Source organism: Hylobates moloch, unplaced genomic scaffold (assembly GCF_009828535.3).
Source record: "Hylobates moloch isolate HMO894 unplaced genomic scaffold, HMol_V3 SCAFFOLD_21, whole genome shotgun sequence".
NCBI lineage: Eukaryota > Metazoa > Chordata > Mammalia > Primates > Hylobatidae > Hylobates > Hylobates moloch.
The window spans coordinates 26996836-27009060 of record NW_026652296.1 but is presented as its reverse complement, the minus strand read 5'-3'; the positions used below and the strand labels follow the sequence as shown (position 1 = coordinate 27009060).

The 12225-nt window shown below is 49.0% G+C and overlaps 1 protein-coding gene across 2 annotated transcripts in view; it reads right to left on the bottom strand.

Annotated features, from left to right (window-relative positions):
• Nucleotides 1–9894: 9894 nt before the first annotated feature.
• Nucleotides 9895–12225, bottom strand: part of PXMP4 (peroxisomal membrane protein 4) — a 13926-nt gene continuing 11595 nt past the window's right edge. Inside the window, exon 4 of one of the 2 annotated variants that reach the window (XM_032142980.2) lies at nucleotides 9895–10307. In XM_032142980.2, the coding sequence (XP_031998871.1) occupies nucleotides 10044–10307 (264 nt within the window). In that variant the 3' untranslated portion in view covers nucleotides 9895–10043. The remainder of the gene's footprint in view (nucleotides 10308–12225) is intronic. The other variant, XM_032142981.2, reaches the window with a different exon arrangement.

Genomic DNA, 12225 nt, shown 5'->3' with positions numbered 1-12225 from the left:
ACATCACGTCACTCCCCAGTCTATACCTGCCACAGGCTGCCGGCCACACTTAGAAGAAAACCCAGACCCCTTGCCCTGGCCCATGAAGCCTGCCTGGTGGATCCAGCTGGCCTCCCAGCTTCATCTCCAGTGAGCCCCACCCCTGCACTCAGTCAGCCAGGCTGGCCCCTTCCCGGCCTTGGAATGCCTTGGGCTGCTCCCTCCTCAGAGCCTGTGCACTTGCAGAACTCTTGATTGGAATGCTCTTCCTCCAGCCTTGCAGAGCTCCCTCCTCGGTATTCAGGGCTCAGAGCAAACATCACCTCCTCAGAGAGGCCTTCCCCGGAGAACAGCCTCCCATTCTCTCCTCCCAAGCCTCCTCTATCACACTGCCCTGTATGACTTCATGGCACCCCCCACCCTCCAAAGTTCTGGAATGTGGTCATCTTTGGTCAGTCTTCCCTCCTTAGGCTATGAGCCCCACGTGGGAACTGCCTTCTTTTGTCACTGAATCCTGGCCTCCACCATCACCTGGCACTTTCTTTTTTTTTTTTTTTGATACGGAGTCTCGCTCTGTCACCCAGGCTAGAGTGCAGTGGCGCGATCTTAGCTCACTGCAAGCTCCACCTCCCAGGTTCACGCCATTCTTCTGCCTCAGCCTCCCGAGTAGCTGGGACTACAGGCGCCCGCCACCATGCCTGGCTAATTTTTGTATTTTTAGTAGGGACGGGGTTTCACTGTGTTAGCCAGGAAGATCTCGATCTCCTGACCTTGTGATCCACCCGCCTCAGCCTCCCAAAGTGCTGGGATTACAGGCGTGAGCCACTGCGCCCAGCCTCACCTGGCACTTTCTAAGAACTCAGCCAACATTAGCTAGTATTTGTATGATTCCTGTGCTCAGGGCTTGGTAAACCATGCCAGCTGCGGCTGGACGCGGTGGCTCATGTCTGTAATCCCAGCACTTTGGGAGGCCAAGGCGGGTAGATCACTTGAGGCCGGGAGTTCAAGACCAGTCTGGCCAACATGGTGAAAACCCATCTGTGCTACAAATACAAAAATTAGCTGGGCGTGGTGGCACTCGCCTGTAATCCCAGCCACACAGGAGGCTGAGGCAGGAGGATCACTTGAACGCGGGAGACAAAGGTTGTACTGAGCTGAGATCACACCACTGCACTCCAGCCTGGGAAAGAGAATGAGACTCCTTCTCAAAAAAAAAAACCTAAAAAAAAGACACAATGCCAGCTGCTATGTGGTCAGGTGGGGAAGGCTACTCTTTTTTTTTTTTTTTTTTTGAGACAGAGTTTCGCTCTTGTTGCCCAGGCTGGAGTGCAGTGGTGCGATCTCAGCTCACCGCAACCTCTGCCTCCCAGGTTCAAGCGATTCTCCTGCCTCAGCCTCCCTAGTAGCTGGGATTACAGGCATGTGCCACCACACCCGGCTAATTTTGTATTTTTAGTAGAGACGGGGTTTCTCCATGTTGGTCAGGCTGATCTCGAACTCCCGACCTCAGTGATCCGCCCGCCTTGGGCTCCCAAAGTGCTGGGATTACAGGCGTGAGCCACCGCGCCCGGCCAGGGAAGGCTACTCTTGAGCAGGGAGTCAGAATCTGGGACCCATGGACCCCAAGTTCCATGAACTTAGACAGAAAAAAAAATTACATTTTTATTTTCACTAGCCTCTAACTGATGGAACATTTCGTTCCATTTTGAATGTAGGCAACAAACCAGAGGACTGTTGGCAGCACGTGGGACTTTGTCCCCAGTAGAAATCACAGCTGTTTCCATCTCCCCTCCCAGTGTTGCGGGTACCCTGGGATATGCTCATGCTTATCCTACCTTTGAAATCATGGCCATTTTGAACCTGATGCTAGATCTTTTTATTTTATTTATTTATCTAGTTATCTATTTATTTATTTATTTAGAGACGAAGTCTCGCTCTTGTCCCCAGGCTGGAGTGCAATTTCGCGATCTTGGCTCACTGCAACCTCCACCTCCCAGATTCAAGCAATTCTCCTGCCTCAGCCTCCCGAGTAGCTGAGACTACAGGCATGTGCCACCACGCCCAGCTAATTTTTGTATTTTTAGCAGAGATGGGGTTTCACCATGTTGGCCAGTCTGGTCTCCAACTCCTGACCTCAGGTGATCTACCTGCCTCGGCCTCCCAAAGTGCTGGGATTACAGGTGTGAGCCACTGTGCCTGGCCAGATCTTGTTATTTAATGTGTTAAAGAAAGAACATGGCCGGGCACGGTGGCTCATGCCTGTAATCCCAGCACTTTGGGAGGCTAAGGCAGTGAATCAAGAGGTCAAGACATCAAGACCAGCCTGGCCAACATGGTGAAACCCTGTCTCTACTAAAAATACAAAAATTAGCTGGGCGTGGTGGCACACGCCTGTAGTCCCAGCTACTTGGGAGGCTGAGGCAGGAGAATCGCTTGAACCCGGGAGGCGAAGGTTGCAGTGAGCCTCAATTGCACTCCACTCCAGCCTGGCAACAGAGTAAGACTCCATCTCAAAAATGAATAAATAAATAAAAATAAAAAGGAGTGTCCTAAAGGAGCTGATGTGGTCTGGCTCTGATCCTTCTCCCAGCTGACAACCAGCCCATGAGGAGAAGCTGGAAGGTGAGGCCAGAACAGCAATGAGAATGAGGTTTCTGACACAGACACTGGGACCCACACTTCCATTCCGCCTGGCTTCTGTCTTGTTTATTAAATTATGACATCTGCAGCAGCTTTGAGCACAGAGTCCCAGCACAGAAAACAGGGCCCCTCCGTTCAGAAGCCCTTTCTCAGAACAACACTCAGAAGAGAGCTCAGCTCTCCCTCTGTCTCTTTATTTTTCAATTAATTTCATTTTTATTTTTCATCTGAAGGATTACATGATCATCATCTCCCTCTGTCTTCTATCTGGGCAGCTGAGACCTCCAGCTCACGAGAGTGGGTCCCACTCTACAGGGCACCCTCTGCTGAAAATCAAAACTTGCTCACCCCAAATGCCCTTCAAGGCTGAACTAAGACAAACTCTCCCCCTGTGAATCTGGAACGAGACAAGGGGAGGAAAAAAAATTTCTTTTTATAAAGATCCTCAAATTTATCATAGAAAGCAACCCATCTGAAGTCACAAATTGTGGTGACGTGGGCTTCATTTTGAGAGGTTGAGTACAGTATGGTGTTCTGGTTTAGGAGAGAGCCAGGTTCAAAGTCTGATTCTTATACACCCAAATGCACTCATGGGGAGGTAAAAGTGAACAATGTGGAAGGAAACACTGTCACTAGAATCCCTTCTGGAGCCTCAGTGTGGAAGGCTGCAGTGGCCAGCATCAAAGAAGGCAGCTTCTTGGCGTCTGGGCCTGTGAGTCACTGCACTCACATGGGTTCACTTAGCATCTCTAATTTGGGAGCAGAGCAGCAGAAGAGGCCCAAATTAACTTGAGTTTTGTCTTTCCCCTTTTACTTGGAGTTCCGTGGGCCTGAAGCTTGGTGTCATCTACTGTAAGGCTCAGGACACCTGGGGCCATCATCTTCACACTGATCACGGCAAGGATCTGCCCAAGATATTTGGGAGAGGAAGCTGTCAGGGGTGTAGGGGGAAAACAGGCTCAAAGAAAGGACTCACTTTTCTATCAGATTATTGATCAAAGAGATCTCCAAACACACAGAGGACAAGGAAGAAATGCCAAACAGTTGAGATGACACTGCAACGTAAAAGTTTCTTTTAAGACAAAAATAGATGGCTGTGCATAGAATATTCCAGGAAGGCTGTATGAGAAAGTGCTAACAGTGGGTGCTCCAGCAAAGGAAGGGCCTGGGGATGCAGCACAGGTGTAGGAAGGAACCTGACTTTTCCCTGTTATACACTTTTTTTTTTTTTCAGACAGTCTTGCTGTCACCCAGGCTGGAGTGCAGGGGTGTGGTCTTGGCTCACTGCAACCTCCGCCTCCCAGGTTCAAGCGATCCTCCCACCTCAGCCTCCCAAGTAGCTGGGATTACAGGCACGCACCACCATACCCAACTAATCTTTGTATTTTTAATAGAGACAGGGTTTCACCATGTTGGCCAGGCTGGTCTTGAACTCCTGACCTAAAGTGATCCGCCTGCCTCGGCCTCCCAAAGTGCTGGGATTACAGGTGAGAGCCACCATGCCTGGCCCTTTTTTTGCAGGGGGTGGGGAAAGGGTCTCACTCTGTCATCCAGACTGGAGTGCAGTGGCATGATCGCAGCTCACTGCAGCCTCAACCTCCCGGGTTCAGGTGATCCTCCCACCTCAGCCTCCCCATGGTGTGCATGCCACCACACCAGGCTAATTGTAATTTTTATAGAGACAGGGTCTCCCTATGTTGCCCAGGCTGGTCTTGAACTCCTGGGCTCTAGCAATGAGCCTGCTTCAGGCTCCCAAAGTGTTAGGATCATAGCGTGAGCCACTATGCCTGGTTATCGACTTTTTATAACTTTTGAGTTTTGTACTATGTGTAGTATTGATTTAAAAATATTTTTTTAGGCCGGGCGTGGTGGCTCACGCCTGTAATCCCAGCACTTTGGGAGGCCGAGGTGGGCGGATCATGAGGTCAGGAGATCGAGACCATCCTGGCTACCATGGTGAAACCCCATCGCTACTAAAAAAAAAATACAAAAAATTAGCCAGGCGTGGTGGCGGGCGACTGTAGTCCCAGCTACTCGGGAGGCTGAGGCAGGAGAATGGCATGAACTTGGGAGGAGGAGCTTGCCGTGAGCCGAGATCGCGCCACTGCACTCCAGTCTGGGCGACGGTGTGAGACTCCGTCTCAAAATAAATACATAAATAAATAAGTAAATAAATAAATAAATATATATATATATATATTTTAGTCTTACATGTCAAAAGAATTAACAGGATTGTAGCAGGTGTTTAGTAAGTAGAGGTTAAACCATTCTACTTCAGGAACTAGCATTTAGGAAGCACAGCACTTACTGTGCAACAAGAGCCCTCTGGCCATCCCTGTTTTACAGGTCTTAGAGAATGGAGGGCAGCTAGGAAGGAGCCAAACGGGACTCCCCTCAGATCTGCTGGAAGGAAGAGCCCTGCTCCCCGGCACGGACCACACCGCCTTCCTCCCTGGAGTATGCAGTTGGAGGCACCAGATGCTCTAGCAGCATCCAGAGAGATGCCATCTGTGAGGGAAACCTATTCTTAGAGAGCAGAGACAGTCGGTAGCGGAGCTGGCCAGCTCCCAGCAGCAGTGGGGGGACTTCAGGAGGGCAGGCGGCCAAGGTTTCACCTTCAGCTGGGGGCAGGATGGGCTAAAAGCAGGGTGTGCTCAGTCCTCAGGGGCACACTTCCTCTACATTTGGATGCCCTTACAAATAACAGCATTTATTGAGGACTCACTTTAACTGTGTCATATTCTTTAACCCTCCAGACCACTCGATGAGGTGTGTGCTACGACAACGCCTACTTTATCAATGAGGAAATAGAGGCACAGAATGGCTCAGTCACTTGCCCAAGGAAACTGTGGGGCCAGGGCTTGAGCCCAGGCACTCTAGCTCCAAAGCCTATGTCCCTGACCACCATGCTATACTGCCTCTCAACCTGCTGTACAGAGGCCAATTTTAGTTTGGGTTCCCCCAAGAGCAGACTCTAAGACAAGGATTTGAGTACAAGTGGTTCATATGGGAAGTGGTCCCAGGAAGCACTGGTAGGGGCATGAGGAAGGGAGACGGGGAGGGTGTTTGAGGCTCAGCCCTGCTGAGCGGCCCTGGGAGTCAGTGTGGAGCACGCATCTCTGAGTTATGCCACCCGAGGGGTAAGAGATGCGGGCTGTGGGCGTGGGGGTATTTATCAGTCATTGGTTGAAGGTTGCTCCAAGGATGTGCTCATTCCCCAGCCCTTCAGGCCTGCCAGAGGCTGGCAAAGGAGGCACCAGTGACAAGCTATAATCCTCAGGCAGAAAGACAGAGGGGCAGCCACTGGCAAAGCTGGCTGGTGTGCACGAGAGTCGTCAGTTAGAGGAGCTATAGGCAGGGCACCCCCACCATCTGCTACAAAACCTTCCTGGTGATGGCCCAAGCCCTCTGCTCTCCTCAACCCCCAGAGCAGCAGTCCCCAACCTTTTTGGCACCAGGGACCAGTTTTGGGGAAGACAATTTTTCCACGGACTGCTGGGGAGGGACATGGTTTCAGGATGACTCAAGTGCATTGCATTTACTGTGGATTTTATTTCTATTATTATTACCTTGTAATATATAATGAAATAATTATACAACTCACCATAATGTAGAATCACTGGGAGCCCTGAGTTTGTTTTCCAGCAACTAGATGGTCCCATCCGGGGGTGACGGGAGACAGTAACAGATCATCAGGCATTAGATTCTCATAAGGAGCATGCAACCTAGATCCCTCGCATGCACAGTTCACAATAGGGTTTGCATTCCTATGAGCCTCTAATGCCACCACTGATCTGACAGAAGGCAGAGCTCAGGGGGTAATGTGAGCAGTGGGGAGTGGCTATAAATACAGAAGAAGCTTCGCTAGCTCGCCCACCTTTCAACTCCTGCTGTGCGGCCCGGTTCCGAACAGGCCATGGACCGGTACCGGGGTTGCGGACCCCTTGCTCCAGAGCTCATTCAACCTCCACAGCAAGTTAAAGGAGCTTCATAATTACCTACTCCAAGTTTGCAGTAAATGTTGTGGCTGAAAACACAGCTTACAGAGTCAGACTGATCCCACCTCAATTACCTAAGGGCTCTGTGACTCATTTGTCAGATGGGATAATAATGGACGGCTCCATATCATTCCCCACCTCCTTGTTACTCAGAGTAGCATCACCAGGGAGCCTGGGAGAAATGCAGACTCTCAGGCCCCACCCCAGCTCACTGAATCAGAAGCTGCATTTTAATAAGGTCTCCAGTGACTCCTGTGTACATTTCTAGTAGTAACTTCTAAAATATAGAAAGAGACTGATGGAGTAAGTATATTAATGAAAGTACATCTACAAGATCAATGGTCTCAAATTGGTAGCCCATGGATCAAATTTTCCTGGAGACTTGTTTGATTTGTCCAGGATTGTGTGTGTGTGTGTTTTTTTTTTTTTTTTTTTTTTTTTTTTGAGACAGCCTCTTACTTTGTCCCCCAGGCTGAAGTGCAATGGAACGATCTTGGCTCACAGCAGCCCCTCAGGTTCAAGAGATTCTCCCACTTCAGCCTCCCGAGTAGCTGGGATTACAGGTGCCCGCCACCATGTCCAGCTAATTTTTGTATTTTTAGTAGAGACAGGATTTCTCCATGTTGGCCAGGCTGGTCTTGAACTCCTGACCTCAGGTGATCCACCTGCCTCAGCCTCCCAAAGTGCTGGGATTACAGGTGCGAGCCACCGTGCCTGGTCCAGGATCGTGGTTTTGAAAAAATCGGACTTGGCCAGGTGCGGTGGTTCATGCCTGTAATCCCAGCATTTTGAGAGGCCAAGGTGGGTGGATCACGAGGTCAGGAGATTGAGACCATCCTGGCTAACATGGTGAAACCCCATCTCTACTAAAAATACAAAAAATTAGCCGGGCGTGGTGGCAGGCACTTGTAGGCCCAGCTACTCTGGAGGCTGAGGCAGGAGAATGGCGTAAGTAAACCTGGGAGGCGGGGCTTGCAGTGAGCCAAGATCGCTCCACCGCACTCCAGCCTGGGCGACAGAGCAAGACTCCGTCTCAAAAAAAAAAAAGAAAAAATCAGACTGGCACACAAGTCTCCAGTTTCCCATGTCCCCATCACTCATCGCATAGCACTGTGTCATTGTAGGCCCTTGTGGGCATTTGAATTTGTACCCCTTTCTGGCCCATATTCTATAATGAGCTAACATTTGCATAGCATGGCTTAGGTTTCTAAATTTGAAACAAGGCACTGGAAAAAAACATGGGCTTTGAAATCAGACGAATCTGAGTTCAAATCTTGATTTGGCTGTTATACTAGTTGTATTACCTTGGGCAAGTTACTTTCCTCTCTGATTCTCAGTTTCTTTTCTTTTCTTTCTTTCTTTTTTTTTTTTTTTTGAGACGGAGTCTTTCTCTGTCGCCCAGGCTGGAGTGCAGTGGCGCGATCTCAGCTCACTGCAAGCTCCGCCTCCTGGGTTCACGCCATTCTCCTGCCTCAGCCTCCCAAGTAGCTGGGACTACAGGCGCCCGCCCACACGCCCGGCTAATTTTTTGTATTTTTAGTAGAGACGGGGTTTCACCGTGTTAGCCAGGATGGTCTGGATCTCCTGACCTCGTGATCCGCCCACCTCGGCCTCCCAAAGTGCTGGGATTACAGGCTTGAGCCACCGCGCCCGGCTTCTTTTCTTTCTTAGACACAGTCTCGCTCTGTGGCCCAGGCTGGAGTGCAGTGGTGCCACCTCAGCTCACTGCAGCCTCTGCCTCCCAGGTTCAAGCGATTCTTCTGCCTCAGCCTCCCGAGTAGCTGGGATTATAGGGACGTGCCACTATGCCTGGCGAATTTTTGTATTTTTAGTAGAGATGGGGTTTCACCATGTTGGCCAGGCTGGTCAAGAACTCCTGATCTCAGGTTATCTGCCTGCCTCAGCCTCCCAAAGTGCTGGGATTACAGGCGTGAGCCACCACAGCTGGCCTGACCCTCAGTTTCTACATCTGTAAAATGGGGACCAAAACACACATTTGCAAGGCCACCGTATGGTTTAAAAATAATATGTGCAGGCTAGGGGCAGTGGCTCATGCCTGTAATCATAGCACTTTGGGAGACTGAGGCAGGAAGATTGCTTGAGGCTAGGAGGTCGAGACTAGCCCTAGTGACAAAGCGAGACACTGTCGCTACTTAAAAAAAAAAAATAATAATAATATGTGGAAAACACCCAAGTGGGAGTATGAGTGCACTAAATGAAAGTAATTAGTAGCGCAGCAGTGGTAGTTGCACAAGTCCAGTGAGGACCAGGGCATTACAATTATCCTCATTTTACAATAAATTGAGGCTCTGAGAGGTCCAGAACCTTCCCCAAGGTTGCACAGTGGGGAGTGGGGACTCAAACCCATGTCCTCTAGCTCTAGATCTGCACTGTCCACTAGAATCTTCTGTGAGGATACAAGCGTTCTATATCTGTGTTGCCCGTCACAGCAGCCACTAGCCACATGTGGCTACTGAGTCCTGAAAATGTGGGTGGCAAAATACACACCCAATTTTGAATACTTAATACAAAAAAGAGTACAAAATATCTAATGATGTTAATTATATGTTGAAATAACTTTTAGAAATTTGTGTTAAAATATATAGTTAAGATTAATCTCACCTTTTTTTTTTTTTTTTTTTTTTTGGTGAGACAGCGTCTCACTGTCGCCCAGGCTGGAGTGCAATGGCGTGATCTTTGCTCACTATAGCCTCGACCTCACAGGCTCAAGTGATCCTCCCACCTCAGCTGGAACCACGGGTGATGGAATGCGGCTAATTTTATGTATTTTTTGTAGAAACTGGGTTTCACCATGTTGCCCAGGCTGGTCTCAAGCTCCTGAGCTCAAGTGATCCACCCACCTCAGCCTCCCAAAGTTCTGAGATTACAAGAGTGAGCCACAGTGCCCAGCCTTCTACTTTTTTGTAATGTGGCTACTAGAAACATTTTAATTACATATATGGCTCATGTGTTTCTATTGGACAGTGGGACTCTAGAACAGCATCTGAGATGAGGAACTTAGTGTTTTTTAAAAAGTATTTACAACCCACTGCCCACCAGCAAGGAGCCCTCTGTGACATAAGAACAGTTGAAGAATGAACATACCCACCGGAAAGAGACCTCAGGGCCCTCCTCTGAGCTCCATGACCCTTGAGGCCTAAAGAGTGGTGTGGCTGGCTCCAGTCTCACAGAAGTCAGCTGCACAGCTGGAACCAAGCCCTAGATTCCTCAGCCTGATTCGGCCACTTGTGCCACCATACAAAGGTACCCACTGGGATTTGAAAATCAGTGTTTTTACTTCGGCAAACGGAACCCTGGGATAACACCAGTTGGAGTCTGAGGCCTATGATCTTGAGAAGGCAGGTCCTTTGGGAGGGTCTGCACGGGGCCAAATCTTGAGCCACAGCTAGACACCTCAGGGCTGCATTAATTGGAGGGGCGGCTCTTGTTATAGATGAGGAAGTCTGAGATGTCGTGCCATACATTGCTGTCCTCATAGAGGTAGGTCATGGAGGACTGCAGCGAGGGCTGCAAGGTGTATCGGTGATATTCAAAAAGCCACAGCACCAGCCCCCACACCACCGCGGTGAGCAGCGGGAACGGGTCCCACCTGGGTTCAGGGATGTAGCCCTTCTCTACAGCCAGGCGGCTCAGGGCAAACAGGACGCGTGACAACAGGTACATGTTGATCTGCAAAGAGGGAATGATGGGAATTACTGGTGATCAATAGTGATGTCCCTCTTTTGTTTTTGATATTAATAATTTGTTTCATTTCTCTTTTTTTCTTAGACAGCCTGGCTAGGGGTTTATTTATTTTATTTATCTCTTCAAAGAATCAACTTTTGGTTTAGATCCTTTTCTCTATTGATTTCCTGTTTGCAATTTCATTGATTTCTGTACTAATTTTTTTTTTTTTTTCTGAGACAGAATCTGGCTCTGTCGCCCAGGCTAGAGTGGGCTTACTGGATCTTGGCTCACTGCAACCTCCACCTGCTGGGTTCAAGCGATTCTCCTGCCTCAGCCTCCGGAGTAGCTGGGATTACAGGCGGCGCCCACCACGCCCAGCTAATTTTTATATTTTTAGTAGAGATAGGGTTTCACCGTGTTGGCCAGGGTGGTCCTGAACTCCTGACCTCAGGTGATCTGCCCACCTTGGCCTCCCAAAGTGCTGTGATTACAGGTGGGAGCCACAGCACTCGCCCGATTTCTGCACTAATTTTTATTGCTTCTTTTCTTCAGCTTACTTTGGATGTAGTTTAAAAAAAAAAAAAAAACTTTAGAGATAGGGTCTTGGTCTGCTGCCCCGGCTGTCTCAAACTCCTGGCCTCAAGCAATCCTCCTGCCTCAGCCTACCAAAGTGCTGGGATTATATGTGACAGCCAATTAAAATTATGGCTGAAAAATGGTAAAAATTTTTTTCTTTTTTTTTTTCGAGACAGTCTTGCTCTGTCACCCTGGCTGGAGTGCAGTGGCACGATCTTGGCTCACTGCAACCTCTGCCTCCCTGGTTCAAGCGATTCTCCTGCCTCAGCCTCCCAAGCAGCTGAGACTACAGCTGTGCGCCACCATGACTAATTTTTTTGCATTTTTAATGGAGATGGGATTACCGGCATGAGCCACCATGCCTGGCCTAAAAATTATTTTTACAATTTAAAAGCATTTAAGAAATTTGAGGGAGGCAAGTAGAGAGAGGCTGCCAACTTTTCAGGTTGCCAAAGAATATTAACAAACAACTAGCATTCCGCCAGGCGCGGTGGCTCACACTGTACTTTGGGAGACCAAGCGGCGGTGCATCATCTGAGGTCAGGAGTTTCAGACCCAGCCTGACCAATATGGTGAAACCCCATCTCTAGTAAAAATACAAAAATTAGCTGGTATGGTGGCAGGTGCTTGTAGTCCCAAGGCTGAGATACGAGAAATGCTTGAACCTGGGAAGTGGAGGTTGTTGCAGTGAGCCGAGAACATGGCACTGCACTCCAGCCTGGGCAACAGAGCAAGACTCTGTCTCAATAAAAACAAAACAAAACAAAACAGAACAAAAACCCAACGACCAGCTTTTAGTCTCTTATTCATCATCATTTCATAACAAAAACGAATTTTAGCCCAGAAAAAGGACAAGTCACAGAATGAGAAACAGTTTTCAGAGTGTATTAAATTTTCTTTTATGAAAACCTTACTTCAGGGTCATTTTTTTCCCTCATTTCACTACAGAGTGGTTTTTAAAAACAATCTTTGCCCCAGAGACCAGCACATGCATTGATTTTTGGGAACCATGAAATTACAGATGGAAAAACTGAGGGGAAGTGACCTTCCCAAGGTCACAGAGAGACTGGTGAGTCACAGAACTCAGACATGCAAAACAGCCAAGAGTTTATCATCTTCATCACCTCCACCCCAACCTCTATACAGAACCAGGGCCCCCTCCCCTAGCCCCACCTCTATACAGAACCACGCCCCTCCCCCAACCCTACCTCTACAATAAACCACGCCTCCCTACTCCCACCTCTAGACTGAACCACGCCCCTTCTCCTACCCTTACCTCTATATGAAACCACACCCCTTCCCCACCCCCTACACTGAACCACGCCTTCCCCCACCCCCACCTCTA